The 22,531-nt window shown below is 32.5% G+C and overlaps 1 protein-coding gene across 6 annotated transcripts in view; it reads right to left on the bottom strand.

Moving 5' to 3' along the window:
- LOC117222927 (uncharacterized) overlaps window positions 1-18,570 on the bottom strand; it is a 35,720-nt gene extending 17,150 nt beyond the window's left edge. The window contains exons 1-17 of one of the 6 annotated variants that reach the window (XM_033474966.2): window positions 18,096-18,360; window positions 17,880-17,997; window positions 17,660-17,793; window positions 17,134-17,296; window positions 16,546-16,655; window positions 15,716-15,884; window positions 13,109-13,224; window positions 12,340-12,471; window positions 12,004-12,238; window positions 11,331-11,488; window positions 10,765-10,892; window positions 10,545-10,699; window positions 9,980-10,104; window positions 8,844-9,021; window positions 7,924-8,346; window positions 6,583-6,813; window positions 5,515-5,745 (exon numbers count right to left, since the gene is read on the bottom strand). In XM_033474966.2, the coding sequence (XP_033330857.2) occupies window positions 5,515-5,745; window positions 6,583-6,813; window positions 7,924-8,346; window positions 8,844-9,021; window positions 9,980-10,104; window positions 10,545-10,699; window positions 10,765-10,892; window positions 11,331-11,488; window positions 12,004-12,238; window positions 12,340-12,471; window positions 13,109-13,224; window positions 15,716-15,884; window positions 16,546-16,655; window positions 17,134-17,296; window positions 17,660-17,793; window positions 17,880-17,901 (2,710 nt within the window). In that variant the 5' untranslated portion in view covers window positions 17,902-17,997; window positions 18,096-18,360. Of the gene's footprint in view, window positions 1-5,514; window positions 5,746-6,582; window positions 6,814-7,923; window positions 8,347-8,843; window positions 9,022-9,979; window positions 10,105-10,544; window positions 10,700-10,764; window positions 10,893-11,330; window positions 11,489-12,003; window positions 12,239-12,339; window positions 12,472-13,108; window positions 13,225-15,715; window positions 15,885-16,545; window positions 16,656-17,133; window positions 17,297-17,659; window positions 17,794-17,879 lie in introns of all 6 variants that reach the window. The other 5 variants (XM_076525821.1, XM_033474967.2, XM_033474965.2 and 2 more) reach the window with 5 other exon arrangements.
- Window positions 18,571-22,531: the final 3,961 nt, after the last annotated feature.

Genomic DNA, 22,531 nt, shown 5'->3' with positions numbered 1-22,531 from the left:
CCTAGCCATTCCGTATCTAGCTTGTTTTGCTTATGGTCATTGTGTATTAGAACATTGTCTCCTATTCTGAATATGGTCTGGCTTCGAACTATCCGTCGTTCCTGGTCTTTTTTATAGCGCTGCTTGCTTTTCTGTAGAGTTTCGCGCGCTTTACATAATGCCGAGTCCCATTCGCGTTTTCTGAATTGTACTTCGTCTGCGTAAGTACGTTGCGAGTCTAGTGATAGGGATGAGGGGAGGTTTGCAATATGTCCGAATGTCAGTTCAAAAGGTGTAAATCCCGTGGATTCATGTATCATGGTATTGTAAGCTAAACAACAGAAGTTAAGGATTTCGTCCCATTCTTCTCCCTTTTCCTTTTGTGTGGTACGTAGCATATCTTTGATTACCGCGTGTGTTCTTTCAAGCGACCCATTGCTTTGGGGATGAAAACTAGTGGTCCTAATATGCTTTATTTTGAACGCGTCCTCATATTGTTGCATCAATTTGCTTGTGAAATTCTGTCCTTGGTCAGTAAGGATTTTCTTAGGTGCGGAGAAGACGTAAATGTAGTGGTTTAGGAGGGCATTCCATATGACTTCGGTTTGTTGGGTTTTTAAGGGAATAAGGATAAGGTATTTGGTTAATTCATCGTGAATTGATAATATATATTGGTTTCCTTTCTTTGTTTTAGGAAGTGGTCCTAATAAATCCATAGAAATTTTGTCGTTAGGTTTTTCAGGTGTATCTGTGATAACGGGTTCCTCCTTGCTTCTAATTCGTGTTAATTTTTCGGTTTGACAGATTCTACATTCGCGTATTCTATTCTCTATTCTCTCTAGTAGTTTAGGAATTTTGTATTTTATTTTGATCCTTTCGTAAGTTTTTTGAATTCCCGGATGTCCTATCAAATCGTGGTTTTCGTTTAAAATTTTTTCTATGTCTTCTTCTGTGAATTCTCGAATTGATTCGTCCGCAAAAGTGATTTCTTTGACTTGGTCATTATAATACATTAACATACGTCTAATTGTGTTCTTTTCCATAGGTTTGAATTGTTCTGCTACCAGTCCTATCTTATTATGGTCTTGGATTACTTTAAGCAATTTTATCAACCATTGAGTCCTGTCGTAAGGCCCTAAATATTCTTTTGTGAGTTGAAAGAATGAACTATGGTTAGGTTTGATCGTTAGTCTTTTTGGTAGTTCGTCACTTTTTTCCCATTCGTTGAATTTAAGTTCGTGGCTAATGTGTACTGTGCCTTTGAAGTCTTCCGTTTTAATAATTGCGTGTACGCGTGACAGTGCGTCAGCTGCTGTATTGTCTTTTCCTCTAGTATATTCGATTTCATACTCATACTCTTCCAGTCTGAGTCTCCATCTAATTAATCGAGATGAGGGGTCTTTACAATTATTTAACCATTTAAGAGCTTGATGATCAGTCCTAATGAGGAATTTTCTTCCTAGTAAATACTGTCGTAGTCTTTTAACTGCCCATACTATTGCCAATAATTCTTTTTCCGTCGTTGAGTAATTTTTTTCAGGGGGGTTTAAAGTTCTAGAGATATAGCAACATGGATGTCCGTCTTGCGATAGAATGGCTCCTAAGCCTTCATTGCTAGCGTCGGTAGTTAAAGTGAATTGTTTATTGAAGTCTGGATATTTCAAAATCGGTGATTCGCATAGTCTATCTTTTAAAGTGTCAAAGCTAGTTTGCTGTTTATCTGTCCAGTGGAAATTTACGTCTTTCTTTGTTAGTTCCGTAAGGGGTTTTGCGATTTTGGAAAAGTTTCTTATAAATTTTCTGTAGTACCCTGACAGTCCTAGGAATGATTTGACGTCGGTAGCGTTCTTAGGAATTCTAAAATTTTTTACTGCCTCTATTTTCTTAGGATTTGGTTTTACGCCATCTGCCGTTACTACGTGTCCTAAGTACTCGAGTTCTGGCTTCAGGAACTCGCATTTGTCAGGTTGGATTTTAAGTCCTAATTCTCTAAGTCTTTGTAATACAATAGCTAGATTTTTATTGTGTTGTTCGATTGATTGGCCGAAAATTATGATGTCATCTAAATATACGAAGCAATGATTATCGATTAATCCTCTTAATGCCGTGTCCATCATCCTTTGGAATGTGGCTGGCGCATTTTTTAGTCCGAAAGGCATTCTGTTGTAGTGAAAGTGTCCCTGAGGTGTCGAAAAAGCTGTATACTTCTTTGAGATGGGGTCCATAGGGATTTGGTGGAATCCGGAGGAGAGATCTAATGCTGAGAAATATTTGGAGTTTCCTAATTGGGAGAGGATGTCGTCTATTTCCGGTAGCGGGTAAGCGTCTTGGTCCGTCAGTTCGTTCAGTCGTCTGAAGTCTATTACTATCCTCCACTTCTGTTTACCTGATGCATCCGCCTTTTTTGGAACTACCCATACAGGGGAATTGTAAGGAGAGTCTGATTCTTCGATAATTTTTTTATCTAGCATTTCTTTCATTTGTTTGTTAATTTCGCGTTTGTGGCATTCGGGAGGTCGGTAAGATTTCGTGTTAATAATTTTGTTTTCTTTTAACGTTATCGCATGTTGTGTTAGATTAGTGCAAGGTAACAAATCGGTCTCTAGATTGAATACATCAAGATAATGCAACAGGATTTTTTCAATTGGTTCGCGTAATTCCTTTTCTATATGTGAGGTTCTAATCGATTGTCTAAATTTAGAAATATGTTCAAGGTCATGAGAATTTGTGATATCGTTTGAAATTGCATGATCTTGCTTACCATGATTGATGAAACATACTCTCGTGGGTTTGCCTTCTAGGTATATCGTTCGAGCTTGGGTCTCACCGGGTGGGATGATCGTGTGTTTCTGTAACTGAACGGTGTTCCCATCTAGCGTTAGCGTGTCGTTAGTTAGTTGGTATTTATAGTTTTCAAGAAAAGGTAGCCCTACTATCCCATCTTCTATAAGGGGGAAATTTTGTTCTACTATATAAAACGTATTAGTTTTCCCATAAAGTCTAATAGTTAAGCATTCGTTAGTATGGTATTTGTCTTTTCCCATGTAGAACATTCTTGGTTCACATCGTTTTCCTGTCGTGTTTGTTTTCCGTTTAACTAAATTAATTCCTGACCCTGAATCTACGAGGAATCGTTCTCTATTTCCGCTTCTTCTATCGATGAGCATGGTGGGTAGTCTTCCGGTGGTGGCGTTGACTCGTACTCGCTCGTCTCGTCGTGTGTGTGTTGGTGATTCACTGGACCGTCTGGCGTGTGATTCACTCGTGTTCGTGACGGGATGTTTCGGCTGGTTTCGCGAAAATTTGAGCACTGATTAGCTAAATGTCCGAGCTGATTACACTTGAAACACTTCACACCTGCCCTGTCAACTAGCGGTCTTCGTTCTATTTGTTGGAACGTAGAAGTTGGTTTGGCTGGAGGATTCCTCGGTCTATCGGCTGCTTTTGAGGTTGACATAACTGGAGCGCGTATTTGTGAAATGCGTAGTCGCCTCTTCTCATTGATTGTAGTTTCCGCTTGGAATGCTGATTCTTGCGCTTCCATTAGGTCTTTAGGTGTTGATGCAGACACCCTCGTTTCTATCTCATCTTTCAGGTTGAGCACGTAGGTTTTTACTGCTCGTCGGTTTTCTAGATCGATTGCGACTCTTCTTTCTATTGCTTCTTTATGTTCATATTGGAGTGCATATATGAGTTCGTTTAACGCTTTGCGATATCTTATTGTGTAGCTGTGTACGCTCTCGGTCATACCCTGCCGTACTTGCCTTACTCTGTCTCGTGCGCTATCGGCTGTTGTTGGAATGCTTACGAATTGCCTCAGTGCTGCATATAAATCTGTATAGTTTTCGATATCTAGATGTCTTATGCTTCGCTCTGCATCCTCCGTAATTTTCTGGGCTATAATTAGGTCCAACAGTTCTGGTTGTTCCCTGCACCTTGTTCTGGCTTTCTTGACCTTTTTTATAAACCCTTCAACTCCAATATCGTCCCTGCCTTTTAGGACTGGGATAAATTGTATGGACAACTTGGCTGGATGTTTCGGGCTTTCGGATTGCTCCGGTTGAGGTAATTCTTCGTCCTCTTCTGATTCGTCGCTTGTTTCCCTGCGTACTGGTACATTTTTAGGTATGATTTTTCTGCGTGGCGCGGTTCTAGCGGTTTCAGCTGAGGGTGTACTCTCGTCTTCTGTGGTCATTCTACTGAAGTCCGAAGTTGCTAGGCTACCTGCTATTCGTAGAGAGGCTACACTTTTCCCTAACGTCTCGATCTCTTTTGCTCGTTTACAATTCTCATCGTTAGCAAGTTTAAGCATTCTTTGTATTTCCGCCATATTGTTCTCATGACGTTCATTCTGCTTCTGTATTGCATCTAAAATTGCTCTAGTGCTTAAGTCTGAGGGTGCACTCGGTGTTTGTGCCATGTTTATTGATTTGACAAATTTGATAGATGAACCCTGACTTGATAAACTGGAGAGGCTATTCCTTCGCTCTCTATACTTAGTAAAAGAATCCAGTGTTTACCTGTTCGTTTTTTCGTAGGAAGTATTCCGTAGAAGGGACTCTAAAAAGCGGCTTCAGGCTGGTCTTCTTCGCAATGGTTGCTCGTAATAATGCGTGTGTCTCCTGATGTGGTGCGTAACCCTGGGACTCGATCTTCACTCGTAGTAAGAAAGAATCGCAGTTTCTCGGAGAACAATTAGCACTATCCTGGCAGGATCGCCAAAATGTCACGTAAAACGGTGCTCAAAAATATAAAAAAAAAGGTAGTTGAGCCGTAGCCCAACTTACTACTTGCTTTTTATTTCAAATAATTATACACGGTTTTACAACGGCACTCGTTAAGGTATCCGGCGGGTTCGGTAGTCAAAATCAATACTGTTCTTTGGGCGAAGTACAATGGCTTATATACACGTAGTTATCTTATCGTAGCGGATGTTATGGTGTATGAATGAGATGAGGGCTACTGGACCGTGTTATGGGAATTGGGCCCGTTACACCGTCAGCGGGCAGCGACGGTGACGTAATCTATATATATTAGATGCCGCGATACATCAATTGGCGGTACCTTTTGATGTACTTCGTGCCCTAACCGTCACGTATACAATGTAAGACGCGACAAATAAAACGTCTCTGATTGGTGGACACGACGAACCCAAAAGGAGTATAAAAGAAGCGTTTCTTCTTACCGGACTCTCAGTAGAGTTTGATCGCTCGATCGGTTTCGCTCATATACCTTCTCTCAATTAAGAGTATAAAATAAAGTCCTTTTAAGCAAAGTATTAGAATCATATTCATTTTCATTCCATAATCCCAACAAGTTTAAATAAAAATTTTAGAAGACGTACTTTGAAGTTTCAGCGTTGGCTCGAATTTAAAAAAATGTTTAAAAAGTAGTTTTTCATACCTTTGGTAAAACTAGCGTTAAACGTAACAAATTCGTTTTGCATATTAATTAAACGTGTTACGTGACCTAAAGATCTCACACAATATTGTGTTTTTGTTGAAATAGTTTTGATACAATGTGTTTAAAATCTACCTGAATCTTGGTCAAACGCAACACCAACAGTTCGTCCTTTTTCACTGCTATAGTAATAATATATTGGCAGAAAAGTCGTTGGTGGATCCTTGTGACTCCATTGAAACAATGGTGTAGGTTCTTCTTCGTAATAAAGTAAAATTTGTCCTCGAGGAATACTGATTGTAAATGTGCTCCATTTTCCCAAAAACAGCAAGTGCGGTAAAGTTTTCATTTTGACCAATTCAACGGCTATGAATACGGTTAAAATTTTATCGAAATTATTCAATATAGGTGTAATTGATCGTCTCCAATCGATATCAGTTTCTTGACAAAAGAATATATGTAGAATAAGGATATAAAATGATTAATTTCTGCCACCCTCATTTGATTTCATTTTCTTGACAAAAGAATATAGAACAATGATATAAACTGATTAATTTCTGCCACGATTACATAAACCAAATAGTTCTCTTCTCAAATATCGAATACTTCACATCCATGTTTCCTAATTCCATCAAACTACAATAAGGTTGTGTCACATAAAAAGTAAACTTTCAGTCGTAAATTGAACGTTCAAACAATCAGTTACAAGCAAAAATGCGATTTTCTTATTCTTTTTTCATTCCAACCAATTGCAATTTAAAAATCAAATTTTATAGACACTGCTCAGTAAACTAGTTCTTCTAACATAAAAAAGAAATCATTTCGTCCACTTTTTAAAAAGTTATTTTCTTTTAAAAAGTGTCCGAATATTAATGCGAATCATTGTATATGTACAAGTTTTATTCATTCGTCGGAAACATCTCAACAAAAGTGTGTACAAACGGATGTGTCATATTTTATAAATAAATTTTTGTTTGAATTAAAAAGACAATTTTTCAATTTTCTTTAAAGAGTCCGACATTTCACGTAACACAACCTAATAGAACAATACGGACTCTTCAGCATCAATTTTTGCTGAAAATAAAAATTTCTAAACAACTCTCTATAAAGTATTCTAATTTTAATCATTACTTCAAATAGCATCTTTCGTCTTTCAAGAGCGTAGAACATTTTTTAGGGCATCTTCTATAGCGTTATGATTACCTTGAGTTTCCGACTCGTAATAAAGTAGCACTTTCTCGTTGTTCAAAGCTCCTATTTTTAGAATATAACGTGACTTAAAACCGTCGTCAGCTGTAAAGACAAATACAATGCAATCTGGTTGATCCGGTTCCCAAGTTTTAACAGCAAATCGGAATCCTTCAAAACGATATTCGGGTAAAACATACAAACGCCTTCCTGCAGCATCGCCTCTGATAAGAATTATATACTCTTCTAGAAATTATATACAATAGTTATCCTCCAAATGTTACGAAGAATAGTGTATCGGAAATTAAGATGTTGAATGAAACAGAATGTAGTTCGATTCTAAGATATAAAATAACCAGATGTAACAAGACATTTAGTTGCAAAAGTTGAAGTTTAGTAGTTGAAGTTGAAGTATTTGTCTATTAATTATAGAAATAGTTAGAGTTCCTCCATGTGTTGTATGTAGTTTCTTGCATCTTTTACTGTCGCGACATAATTATTTCGTACAAAATACAGTTTATCACAAAAATCTGCTTTACTATGCGCAGGACTGGGTAAAATGCTATTTTAACTCGTAGATAGTAAATAAATATTTTATTTTACCTTGTGTATATATTTTTGAAAATAAGATATTGTACTTTTTCAAAAATGTATACTTTCGACTACAAAATATTTTATTTATTATAAGCACTGTTTAAATTTATTTGAAATGTATTAAAGGCATTTCTGCTTAAGTTTGGAAGATTTAGCGAAGTACTGTTTCACTGTATTACAAATATACATACGATACAGTTCTTCATAAAATGTGTTATGAAGAGAGCTAATTTTCGAACATAAGAAATCGTAATACATACTTGCAAAAAGTAGCTCCTCAATCTGTGTATGTATTCTTATTTTATACTTTAGAGTATCAAATATATCATATTTATTTTATATTTTAAATTATCAAAATAAAACGTATTTTATTTTACGTTTTAGAATATCAATATAAAATATTTTATGTTCTAAATTATCAATATAAAATATTTTATGTTTTAGATTATCAAAATAAAATACTTTATTTACTGAAATTTGATTACTTATTCCTATTATTTAAAATAATATTTAAAATGTTTTTCCCGTATATGTTACCCAGCTCTGATTTTTTTTTAAATTCGGTACCGCTGTTGCTTGCATGCGAGGGCAATTTTTGTGGAATTAGTTGGCACATTATAATAGATGAAATCGTTAAGATGCGCTAACTTGATTCGAAAGAATATTAAAGAAATGATAGTTGTCAAGAAAAAATCCGCGTAAAATCGAAATCTTGTTAATCGAGGGAATACTAAGTGCAATTTGAAACTGCTGCCGGCTTACCTGGTTTTTCACAGTCCCTAACGTTGCAAAGATCTTGCGGCACCAAAGCGTTTGTGGTGTAACACCAAGTGCCAGCAATATTTCGCGATGGGTTTCTACAAAAATTGCTAGCGTTTTTAGCAGCACCGTCCGGATACATACTATCGTTGAAGTGTTCACGTACACCGAATTTTGCGGTGTACTTTGGAGTAGTCGGCTTTTTTGGCATATCGAACACAATCATTCCATATTGGTCCGACAATGGTCTGTGCGGTTTTACAAGCGGTCCTCGCGTGCGTTGCGAAGTTGTAGGTATTCTCGTGGATTTTTGATCCGATTGCGATAGAAAATCAGAATCAGTTTGCCAGTAATCGCAACTAAGACCAGAACGTGTTTCCGACAATGTTCCTACGTAATCGTTCGCAGTTCCAGCCATGCGACACTCTAGGGAACGTAATATTAAAATATAATATTAAACATTTTTTATGCACTCGGTTGCCAAGTCCATTCCAACCCATAAAAAAGAATCGCAATTTATTTCATTGAAACTAATTTTCTTTGTTATATTTTTGTATTTTATTACTATTATTAGCGAATACCTTTCTTGCGTCGCTTAACAAAATATCATATTTATGTATTTCTATATTAGAAATAATAAAAAATAGAAATATATAATATTTATATATTATATAGAAATATATATATATATATATATATATATATATATATATATATATTTATGTATTTCTATATATTAGAAATAATAAAAAATAGAAATATATAAATATAATATCTTGTTAAATTTTCATTTAGATATCCGTTACAATGTAAAAGTTACTTTGAGTCTATAATTATGTATTTATTTGAGAAATTTAAATATTTCAAGATTGGAGAACGTAGTTACTGTTGACCTTGCATGCATGGAAGTTCAAAAATTTCACCTGAGGATCTACAGAATCGAACAGGACAGTACTGTTTCGAAATGGTCGTGGTTTCCCAAGGTGTAAACGCATAACAATAAGGACCACTCGAATCTCGTGCGGGATTTCTACACTTGTTTAATGCTTTCAAAGCGAATCCATCAACAAACTTATAATCCTGTTTCTCTTCGATCGGAATCTTATAGGAAATAATTAACATTGACATGACTGTACGAGAAGAAAATTTAAGTATTAATCATAAGAAGAAGAAGAATTTAAGAGAATTTTTGATTCATAAATTTTATATGAAACCTATGGGCTAGGTGACCTAACATACAGTGTTATTGCAATCGCACAGTAAAAATGTTCTAATTTTACATTAATTTATTTTCGCAAATTAGACTAGGCTAATGCTTCTACAATAACGTTTGCATCATGATGAACTAAATGAGAGTAATTCATTTATAATAGCGAAGCAACTGAATTATCGTAAATAAAATGGGGATAATGTCTACAACATCATTTGCTACTAACTAACTTGAAATAGTTATGACATGATTGTTTGAGTACTCTTATTTGTCGATATCATGTTTCAAAAATAATTTCAAAGTGAAACAAATGCGTATTTGAAAATACCAATCCTTCATTAAAATGATGTAAGTGCGACCTATATTTCAATAATAATTTTCGAGATATAAATTTAAAAAGAAATATCCAGCAAGATGATTCACAATGTGACAGCGTTGCAAATTGTATAGTATTACAATTTTTCTTTTATTATTATTTATTTACTTATTTATTTACTATTGTACAATATAAATAGATAAGAAAATAACAATTGAACATATTATTTTATTAATTTTATCGTAATGCCTGTATTTCTGCTTGTTGTTAAAATGATTTCCTGTTTATCAAATACATAATACATTTCTCTTTGTATCCAGACACATGTCGTTAATTTAGCTACATCAATTATAACAATTTTCTTCTTCATCCTTTTAAATTTTCTTTTATAATCGACACTTGTTTTTCCTATTCTCAATGATTTAATTTGTTCTACATTAAAATATTTCTTTTCTTGTTTCATTGCAGTCGCTTTCGAATGGAATTAATTTTTTGGCTTGGTTACTTTAAATATTAGATTTTACATCACTCACTTCCTTTGAGCTCCATGGAATACAAGGAACTTCATTGGCACTTGTCCATTGTCCACCTTGGTACATATACTGTGTTAAATCGGATATACAGTTCGGTGCTGAAGGAATTTCCACAGCATCGGTAGCTGTAAAATTTGTATTAATATTTAATGTTTCATAACATAAAATAAACACGTACATTATTGGTGACAATATAGTATGAGCAATCCATGAAGCTGCTAAATTTGTCTTCATTGTCTTGGTACTTATATATACAGTGACCAGTGCTTATATGTACAGTATATGTATAAGTTAGCAAGATTTACAAAATGATCTAGGAACTATCTATACTTCGTTCAATTCAATTAATATATTAACAATAAATTACTGTACTACAAACTAACTGAGTCAGTTCACTGATACTGTTCATTAAGAGGGTATTCTGGTTTCGAACCTTTAAAAGGTGAATCACTTTCGGATTATCTTAAAGTATAAGTATTGTAGAACATGTGTGCAAAACGATTTGCTCGAATTTGTAAAAATAACGAAATTATATTAATTATAGGTAACTATATTTTATAATTACCTTCCGGAGAACAAAACAATGTCCAAAATGCTATAGACTTTTCACTTCCAATGCTGAACCATCTTAAAGTGGCAAAGAAATTATTGTTTACGTAAAATAGTTCGATAGCTGCCTTGCCCTTGTGATAAAATAAGCGAAAATGTTCTCCGAAAATACTGGAAGGTATAGATTATTAATAGCAATTAATATCCAATCGTCTGCTTATATTCTACCTACCAACCTGATGCTAAATTCTTTCCAAGACCAGAAATCAAGAATGCCTTTGCTTGGAATTTCTTTCAAATAATGCTTCGTCGAATCCTCTTCTTCTTCATACGTGAGTGTCGCGATATTTTTGCCTATTGTTACCTGTATCAGATAAATCGCGTGAATTTATTTTTCACGCGACAAGAAGGCACCTCTGTGTTTACATTCCCCTCTTATTAGCTACGACAGTGGGGCGGCTAGTTCTTGTCGCGTGAGGACTATACCTACAACTGCACTATCCTTGGCCATTGAAATTAACCGTCATGCATTATCATAAATCGGCAACTTAAATGTACTATAATGTATAAATTAATTGTTAGTAATTATACAATCGAAGTAATTGCTACAATTTGAAACATTGGAAAGACTGAAAGAATAAAAAAGTGTTATTACTTTCATTCTAATAAAGCTATTAAAGAAAGAAATGCAAATTACATTCTGTAGCTCTTTCTAACTAAAAAAAACAACATTTTTATTTGCATTTTATCGTGTAATCTTTAGTTAATGTTTAATGATTTATTATGAAAACACAGTTATTACCGTAACACATGGATGCTCCAATTTAGGTGTTTGATATAATCTTATGCGAATGTCTTGACTAGCACGGACAAAAGCTCGGACATCATTTGTATCGTTATTTTTTTCCATGGTCCATATTCTGGAATAATCAGTTCCGAACGTGGTATGAATTTCACACTCTGGAAGGAATCTAGATTATAGAGTTGTACATTAACAACAATATACATTTACGACTATAATTGAAGCATCGTTTAGTCTTGAATACAAAATTGTTGTTATTTAACCTACTATCATCTCATAAAAAAATAGACCTTCTACATCTATTTTGAAAAGTAAAGTTCGAATAACCGCGGTTCCACTGTAATTCGAATGGATAGAATTGATGTTAAATGTTAAGTGGATAGCAAATGGGTATGTACAGGGTGAGTCAGTAAGAAAACTACGCTCTACTTCATTTTGCTAAATTATTTATAGGAAGGAGGAATTTCTGCAGTAAAAAAACAAATATATGAAAGATGATCTTCTTCAGATAATGTTTTATAGTTAAACGTTTTATAAAATTTGAAGCATATATTATATTAGCACGATATTTTATGTTCAATTTACATTGCACACCGAACAAAAGATATGCTGCTGACGTTAGAAAAATTCTGAGCAACATTTTAAATAGTAACGTAACTATTTCAAAGCATACGTTTTTGGCAAAATGCGGTGCTCCATAAAACTCCAGTTCCACGAAGCCCGTAATATAAGAACGTTTCTGGATACAGACTTGTGATACCACGTTTTCGTTTGTATTCTTGCATAAATATAGGCTTCAAACTGCCTTCAATGCCAGCAGATACAAATCCGCCACCCCATGTTATCCAAATCCCTATCCATTTCGTACCAACCAAAACTTCCGGACTAGCCTCAAAAATTTCTTCGTCCTAATACACGAATAATTTATTATTATGAAATACTGTGTGCGTAAAAAGTTCTTAAATTCTGTAAATTTGAATCCTTTTCAAAATAGAGAGATACAACTTACGTCAAATTTGGGAAAAGTTTGTCCACTGCCAGAATTTGCGAAAAACAATTCGACGCCTGCACTCCATTCTTCAGCTATTTGTTCGGCGGTAACCGGTACTGGTAATAAACTCAGTAAAATTCGCGCATCGGCCTATAAAGGCATAATAACCATTGCAAATAACTAAATGAAAACAAGTTAGAACTCGACAATACAAAATATACATCAATATATGTACAATCAATTCAATGCATTCCTCGTTGATTCCAAATAAATGGCATGCTCTCTATACTTCGTTTAAATCAGTTAGAGGTACACTAATAATCTCATATTAAACTCATTTAAAATCATCTCTTTAGTTTTGTTTGAAGGAGGTATTAAAAAATAACTAAAAAATAAAGAACTAAAAATAAATAAAAAATAATTAAAAAACAAATAACTATTAATCTCTGCGGTTAAATAAATTTATAAGATCGTACGAAACGAATTTACAGAAATTATTAGATAAACTGATATACGAATAATATTTCAAAATTTGCCATATGCTGTAATAAAATTGTCTATACCGTATCGTCATTTATTAGGAATAATGCTTAGTCTTAGATAATGGAGATACAAATATATACTGTATTTATTACATTATTTTCTATTTCTATTTTATTTTATGGTATATTGCATATTAAATTTTATTTACGTTTTATTCTACGCTATGTTTTATATTATATTGTATTGTTAATCATACATTAAATTAATGTACATATTATCCGAAGTCACTTTTTAAGTTACTTACGTCTTTCTCACCATTGGGGTCCCACAATTTCATCCAGAACGAAATATTACCGCTGGGGGCATCTAATTTTGTTAATATTGTATACTGAGATCCATTCTTAGTGAATGTCAGACACTCTGAAAAACAAAAACCAATATAATATTTACAAAATTACTTGACGAAAGATAATTTATTACATTAATCAGTACATTGATAACTACAATTTCTTATCATTATACAGAGTGCCACATTGAAAGGGAATTTTGCATACAGTCATTGTATTCACATTTTAAGTTGTACTTCCGAAAATTAATGTTTAACACTAATCGTACCATCGCCGGTTAAATGACCGGTTCGACAATTATTATTTGACAATTGTTGAAATTATAAAGACACATCCATCGGAAACCATTCAATAAAATTCATTCCAACGTATATTGATATAAAAATTGGAAAAAATCTAAATAAATTAAATGCTGTGATTTGTATAAGGTAACACAGACGAATCACTATTAACGCCCGGTACGGTTAGCGTTAACAGCAATAAATAATCTTGAATGATTCGTTCGTCATTTGAGTAACTTCATTTGTGAGATTATTTAAAATCTCTATGTTCAAAAGGAAAATTGGGAAGAAATAGTTATTAATCAATCGATACTTCAATATGTTTCCTACCGAATAGTCTATTTTACATATTAATATTTATATAATAAAATGCAGTAATATTAATTATTTATAATAAAGAAATTTTCTATAGCTTTTCCTTTACTAATTATTCACTTCCGTAAACTCTGTAAAGGCATTCGAGTCCTTTCGTATTCGATTATGTACATAAAGGTGTCCTTACAATGACGACGTTGTTACACTCGCTATTTCAGAACGTTTCTTGCTTTCACATATACACGGTTACGCACGCCTGTAGAGGAGAGTATGGTACAACGGAACAGTTCAATTTGAAACGCAGTAACAAAAAATCAGAAGACAAAAACAGCATGGGATTATCAATAGCAGTCTTGAAACTAAATTTTGTCACATTCCATATTGTTTAATTTACGATTATTGAAATTATAAAAACACATTTAGGGGAAATTTAGTGGGAATTTAGGGGGAATTTATTCAATAAGTTTATTTCATCGTATATTGCGATACAAATCGCGAAAAATCTGAATAAATATGTCCTTGTTATTTTTATGAAGCAACATGAAATAACAATAAAATACAATTATTGCAATATAAACCAAGCAAACCATTGAGCATAAGAAAGTGAAGTTGCGACGAAGGAAAATTAGATTTTAAGTTGTGATGAAACAGAACACCCACTTAAAACTAAAAATGAATGTGAAAGGAGAAAAACTTTATCTCCATAAATTAAAAACCATTAATTTACATAAAAAGAAACTGTGTAAATACATGTTCTAACATATAATCAAGATATATATTATATAGAATAAAAAAATGTAAAATATACGATAGAAAATGTGGTTGAGTTTTGTAGAAGAAAATTGCAAATGAACATATAGCTAGGATTGTAATTAGAATGATATTGTAAAATTTAATAATTACAAGAAAGAGTGAAAACCTGCTACAAGACATTTACATTCTTTCTTACACATACATTAGTGTGTTGTTCTACTTCTTGCTTAAAGTGTTCTTCCTGCTTTACTATACGTAAGGTAAATATGTAAATATGTAATAGATATTATTATTATATTATTATTGTAATAGATATACAGTAAATATGTAATACATATTTGCAATTGAGTGTGAAACGAAGAACTCGGTAATATCTCAAAATATGACTTAAGGGCTATAGAATCTAATGTTACATTTACCATTATCAATCTTTAAAATAAAAGTTACAAAAATGACTGAAACGTCAATAGAATATCGAAACTTCGTCACCACAAATGTGATTCAACACTTTAAGCGATAAATATTAAATTCCGAAACTTCCCACAATGTATCAAAGACATTTAATTAATGAAATCAAAACTAGAAAGTTAAAATTTACAACAGGAAATATTAGTAATACTCTTTCGTATCCTAAAAATTCTAGTAACATTCAATTTGCTTAATACAGTGAGCGAAATTTGTATAAATGCGTTTAAAAATTAACGTATTTTCTCATTTATTTTGATATAAAGGTCGAACAATTTGTATCATGATGGTATACAACGTTCGGGCAACCTTTACTTTCGACATTTCTGCGCCGTAATTTTTTGCGAGTATATATTTGGCAAGATTATTAACCGATTTCGATCAAATTTTCAACATGCATATAAAATACCGAGATCTACGAAAGGCATTATTTTTTCATTTTCGTTAGAGGCACAGATAAAAAAGTTATAAAACGAGAGTTTTTTTTATTATTTCTTTGTCATTCCAAATAATAGCAAAAATTGAGAAATAGTATTTTAGTCAGCGTCTAGTAGACTGGTTCCTCTATCATCTAAAAAGAATTTAAGTCCAGTTTTAAAAAAGTTATTGCATTTTAAAAGGTGTACGAACAGTTTTTGAAATATAAACAAATTTGATAACATTTTGGAACGTGATATAACAATTTTTATATTCGAGCGCAAAATGTTCAGAATCGATTATGAAATGGAAACAAATGCATCGATAAAATACCTTTAGCGTCACAGAAAGGGATGTCGCAGTATTCTTTCTGGAGATTCTCAGAATCTTCTTGTTCAACGTAACACCAAGGTCCGCCGCTGTCACCGGTAGGGTTTCTACAGAAATTGGTAGCTTTCTTGCGAGATCCTTCGGGAAAATTATTGTCGTTGAACCTCGCATTCTAAACAAATATGAGCATCTTAGAATAACGTTAATTATTCTCATAACTACATTGCGGATCTTTATGCAAAATAAGAATTCCATCCATTAATTGCAAGATGGCGGAGTAACGTAAAAATTTAATTCTTTTCATAATAACTACAATGAGTTAAAAATAACGTAACAATATATTTGAATTTTTGAAATGTTTTTTTCCGTTTTGCAATTGGTCCACTCGTTTTTAACTAAAGTGCATAAAATCCGCAATCTATTCATAACATTGAAAATATTCATAACACAGAACTGAAATAAATTGTTTAAAATTCGCATATCCACGAATCAAATAAATCTTAATTAGTAACCAATTGCATGACAATTTCATGGCTTAATTTGTTCTTTAATAAGTGAAAAATGATGTTGAAGCCGCAAATTTCTGTCTTAACTGTCATAGGATGTAAGATCGTCATCTACCTGTCACAATGTAGAACACCTTGTATACCGAGTGGGTCACAAACCTTGCGCAAATAACTTATATTATTAGTATTTGTGAATTTTTCGTGAGGCGATGTGCATGTTATGCGACTCACATTGCATAAAAATCAAATACGAAGAAGTGATTACCATAGTATACCGAATATTAGAATTAAAACGAAGGCGAAAATTTAATTCATTTCGTTCCTTACTTTCATTTTCTCCATTTTGTTAACCTTGAGCCAGGATACGCATTTTCTTCCTGATGTTCCTATTTGTCTGTTACCACCATATTCAGCACCTGGTCCTGACTGTCTACATTCTAATGAATCATGTTCTGTAAGTAACTTGTTAGCATATTCATTAATGATTACAGGCTAACCGTTATAAGAGAGGGAACAACAGTAAAAAGAGAAAGAACAGAAGACGATTTTAACAAGCGAGAATTGTTCACCCTTAGAATGTAAAAATGCAGCTACTAAAGACTATTAAATAGTGAACATAACATACTAAACATAGAAGAATGATACTTGGACGGTTTTTTAAATAATTGTTTTCAGTGAGACCTATTTTTTTTTATTATTATTGTAATATTCTGTTAAAATTTTTTATTTTTATTTTTATTTTTATTTTCTATCATTTTTTACTATTGTAAACTCTGAACTACGATATAAACTACGATATAAAAATTATTATTACTTAACTATATTAGTGAAAATCAGTAAAATTACATAGCGTGCTATATTTTTTTTGTCGCGAAGCGGTAAGTTTTTTGCGGCAAGCGTATTTATTAAAATCACCTCCAAAATTACAAAGAGGTACATCACATTTGTCATCTATGAGTGAAAGATCCAACGTATAGCACCATGGACCTCTGGATTCCCCTGTTGGATTTCGACAGTAATTTTTGACACTTTTCATCGACCGTTCAGGAAAGTCGTCATCGTGAATATCTTTGCTGATCTAACGATGCGAGGAGAATTACAAAATAAAATTCATATTGTATTTCTCGTTTTCTTAATGTGTAAATTAAGCAGTTTATTTTCTAGAACAATTAATCGTTGGCATAAAAACTCAAAGAACAAAAATTTCTCCGATTGTAATACAAGCAAAATTCGTTACTAAATTCGTGTTTAACTTTGGTTGATTAATATCTGTTAAAATAACGAGGATGCAAATATTAAATTTGATTGCACCATCCTGTAGAAAATTATTAAATTTACAATTCGTTATAATATCTATTGGAGTTAATTGAACGTTCTTCCTCCAACATTATTTTAGAATGAACAGGAATATAAATTTGCGCTGTTAGGTAAGAAATTAAACCTCGTGAATTGGTTCTTCAGCAGACCAAGATTGACATGGAGTGTCACCGACAGTTTTTGCTATCAAACCTCTATACTCCCTTCCAATCTGAGTGAGTTTACACTTCATTAAATCGGTTCGTGATGTATTATGAACTGCAAATAAATGTTCATTGATTTTGGATTAGTTACAAAAGCAATATGAAAATTTTCAAGTAGCTATTTACGAAATTGTAACTAACAATTTTGAGGGAACTTTACCATAATGTGGTTCTCACAGAAATATTGAATACCAGCTTTGGCGCATAACCCGTTACAGCAATATTATTTACACATAACCAAGAGAATATTTTTTAGATGCTTTAATAGTGTAGTAGAATATTTTAACAATTTTAAATATTAATCAGATTGGTTCAGTAAATTGTCTAAAATAGATTTATCAACATATTGTCACTCACGAAAATATTCAGGCGCCTTTTTAAACATAGCAACCACTTTTAAAAGTTGAATCAGGTCACTTAAGTTGTTTTGAGATGTTAGAAGGATTAATTTACTAAACAATGATTAAACAAATTTTTGCGAAATTTGCAATTTTAAATTCTTCCGAATGCGATCCGAATATTCTAGGCACTGACTGTATTTTAATTTTCAGTGGTTTCTATCAAATGCTCCCTTGAATACTATGACCAGACCGACACCACTGAATATCGGCGATGAGTGCATGACGCGTCAGAAAAGAAATAAACAAGTATGTAATAGTTTTTGCCACGAAAAGTCACGCGTGTTTTACTTAGAATAGCCAAACTTCTCTTTCTGTTATGATACCAATGTTTCAACACTAGATAATAACAACTGTGTAAAATAATAAACCTAAATTAATATTCTTACACTGCGGTCTTATATGCAAAATAAAAATGTTCTGCATCTGTTCGCAAGAAACAGGCGTCATTAAGGAATATCATTTTTTCTTTAATAACTTTAACAAATTGAAAATAATATACTGGTATTTTTTACTTATTCTAATTTTAATGCTGTTTTAAATTGAACCCGCTCATTTTGACCACGAATGTGTAAAATTCACAGTTTTACTGTGAACTACCAGTGCTACATTTTGAGAATGTCGGGATGTCAAATTAGAACTCGGGACATAAAATTGGGAATTTCGATTACCCTAATTGTAAATGTTTTATGAGCATCCACGTTTTTTATTATATAGAAAGGGTGCTTCGATTACATTGAAATGTATTTTTTCATCCACTGCAGAACGCAAAAAAGATTGATTTTCCTTTATTAAATAAAGAAAAATTTTCGTTTCCTAAATGAAAAATGCTGATGAGCTTCAAAGAATAAAGAAAAAATTAACTGACAAAGAATTTAAATCACTTCTCGTATAAAACCATTAAAATTGTGTCAAAAGTAAACATCTCTAGAATACTTGTGTTAACAAAGAATACTGTAGTTAAATGTTGAGGTTCTAACGACTAGAAAAAATATTAATTATTGCTTACTTTTTTGGGTTGTAATTGCTGGTATATTATAAAACGTAATTATGAGGTTAAGCACTTGAAAGTATACAGTAGGATTATAATTTTCGTAGCGCATGTTTATCATCGATTATCTTCGGTCACATACAATTGTTCTTCCCGTAGACATAGAACATTTCAAATGCAACTTAAATCTATAAAATATTACAGACTAACAAGATTAAGGTTATAAATTATTGGTGAAACCGCGCGTACTGAAATTGAACTTGAAATTGAAGATTGCTGAAGATGTGAACGAGAACCTTATATACAGGGTGTCTGGAGTTTAGCGATTAGGTTTTGACAGCATGTTCTAGAGATAGAAATTAGACTATATAAAATGTCATGAAATAAAACGACCATAAATATCTTATTAAAAAGTTGTAACAAAAATATGAAATCTGTTGTTTTATACGGAATAATCATATTATTATTATCAAATTACTTGTGAGTTTACACTTCATTAAATCGATTCGTGATATATTATGAACTGCAAATAAATGTTCACTGATTTTGGATTAGTGACAGAAGCATATGAAAATTTTCAATTAGCTACATAATAATCATATTATTATTATTATTACTCTTATTATTATTATTACTTTTATTATTATTATCATATTATTCTTAGTTTTTTAATCATTTTAAGTGTTGAAATTAATTTTTCAGATCCAGTCTATCGATGAATAATATATCTACTTTTCATGATCTTCGAATAAAGTCAATCTTTATAACATCTATTTATAGTGTCGATGCATAAATCGATAGTTCATAGTCGCGGACAAAAAGTCACCTGAAAACACCAGCACACAGACGTGTTAATAATAATCTTTTCGATTTGGCGATAGCATCACATCACCCTGTATATAATATTTTCGAGTCATCTTTAATCTAATACGCTAAAAATAAAATACAAGATTCGATCCGTGATAACGATATCAAGCATTACATGTAGAATCTCGCATGAGATGCCTAAACGTCACTGTTAAAAGGATTAGAGTGATATTTATTATACGGAGTAATCATCTTTTATGAAATCGCAGAGGTAAAAATATTATAATACATATATTCAGAAAATTCTATTTTATAATAATTGTTTAGGTCCTGAATTAAGTAATTTCAATCATTTTATTGTAATCCTTATTCGAGTTACTTTAATTCTGTTTAATCAACACGTATGCCGACTTCACAATCATTACAGGGTAATTAATGCATACAGGGTGTCCCGTTTTAATCGCTACATGCGATTAGCTCCAGAACTGTTCGTTATTTGAAAAAATGTTTCTTACGAAACTTTTACCATTTCGAGGAAGACATAATTCAACTTTTTTTGAAAGCGTACGCTTGAAGGACACGCGAAGGTCATATCTATTCCTTTTAATGGTCATATAATTTTTTGTGCTTGATTCGACGCTCCTCGGAATTCTGAATACTACTTCGCACTTCGGAATATTAATTTATTTATGTCGAAAAACTGTTGCTTTGGTAATTTTATTTTTATTATGTTACAGTTAAGTTTCCGATATTTAAAAAAGGAATATTTGAAAAAAACTAGTTTTTGTAATAATAATTAAGACTGTATTATAAATAATTTTTTTATTGGCATTCAATTGACTGCCAATTTAAGGAAATATTACTAAAAAGGATTAAATAATTTATGCAGTTACGCTTATAATTTTCGATACCGCGGCCATTTTGCATTCTCCAACCAAATCCAGTTTGCTAGAAAAGCTATCAAGGTATGTATTTCTTGTTGTATACTTATACTGTCCGTGTTACCAGCAGGTACTGATACTTTCAATACGTCCAAGCAGGGAAAGAAAAAGCTGTAGTTTCTCATAACGTGAAAGTAAACTGTAAACTGTTAGCTAAGGGTGCTGTCGACAAATAATTTAACGACACCTACCTCATTACGTTACATGATTTCGAAACCATATCGATAACATGCTATTTTCCCCTATCCTGTCCACTTTTCTATCTCGGACAACAAATATTGAAATTATCAATTATAATAAGTGGTTAATGTTGCATGGAATAACAACCAGCGATTGCAGAATTTGCAGATTCTATAGATTTTTTTATAGCAATGTCTTCTCTAGCATTCTGCTCAATATTTTTAGAACATATGCGATTATAGGATCAAAATAATCGTCGACAGCTTTAAAGAATTTTTGGCGCTCTTAACTCTCACTCTAACTATAAAACGTGTGAATCGCAATGTTGTATCGAAATTACATGAATACGGCTTATGAGATATCGTACGATTAATTACTAAAATACGGTTTATTAGATTTCGTACGATTAATTAGTAAAATAATCAACGATTTCAAAGAATTTTAGCTAACGCTGGAAATATCGAAGTATGAAACAAGCGAACTGCTATTTTGAATCAAAATTCCAGTAAATTCTCCGTAATTTTCCTTCAGTTTGTAAACAAAAATGGATAATTTCGGAAGAGGAGATACGGCTCATTTTTATAGTAACCGATTGTCAACATTTATAAAAACGAGGTGCAAGGCTCGAATAATCGTATCTCCTCTTCCCAAATTGTCCATTTTTACCACTTAAGCAACTATAAGTTAACAAATTTCGAATGGGTCATTCTCATGTAATTCTAATATCAATCCTTTGCACTCGAATGGTGACTCGAATGGTGGTGAATAAAAATTATTATATTACGTTTCAAGATCATTTTTACATTATCAAGCCAGCTTATATTTGAAAAAAAACTATTAAAAGTATAACTATCGTATAAGTGAAAAGACTCAATTATGTATATAAAAAAAAAATAAATCGCGTAAAATGAAAATACAGTAAGAAATGCGATTTTGGATTTAGATATAAAATGGTTTCGAGAGCAAAGGGTTAACTTCTATGATTCTATTTAAAAGTTATTCGATTCATTAATGACAAGACAGTCCTGGTAATTCTAATAGTACTATTAATGCAGGCAATACTAATAAGAAAGGTTCTTTCATTAATTATAAGTACAACGGCACGACGTCGCTTTACAAAGATGAGAAGTCGAACTAATTTCGAAGTAATAGATATAAAATGAGACGAGAACTGATCGAGAAAGTAACGTAACATCAATTTCAATCGAAAACCTGGCGAGACAGAAGCCTGAAGAGACAGCGTTCTGACGTGGATTCCGCGATTCTATTTAAAATGTTATTTAATTCATTTTCAACAAGATAATACTAATACCGTTAGCAATGCTATAGCAACACTAATGAGAAAGATTCTTCCATTAATTATAAGTACAACGGCTGGATGCTGCCTTATAAAGACGAGGAGTCGAGCTAATTTCAAAGTAATAGATATAAAATGATCGCTGAACGAGAAAGAAACGTAACATCAATATCAATCGA

The sequence above is a fragment of the Megalopta genalis genome, chromosome 12 (assembly GCF_051020955.1).
Source record: "Megalopta genalis isolate 19385.01 chromosome 12, iyMegGena1_principal, whole genome shotgun sequence".
Taxonomy (NCBI): Eukaryota; Metazoa; Arthropoda; class Insecta; order Hymenoptera; family Halictidae; genus Megalopta; species Megalopta genalis.
This window is presented reverse-complemented; position numbering and strand designations above follow the sequence as displayed.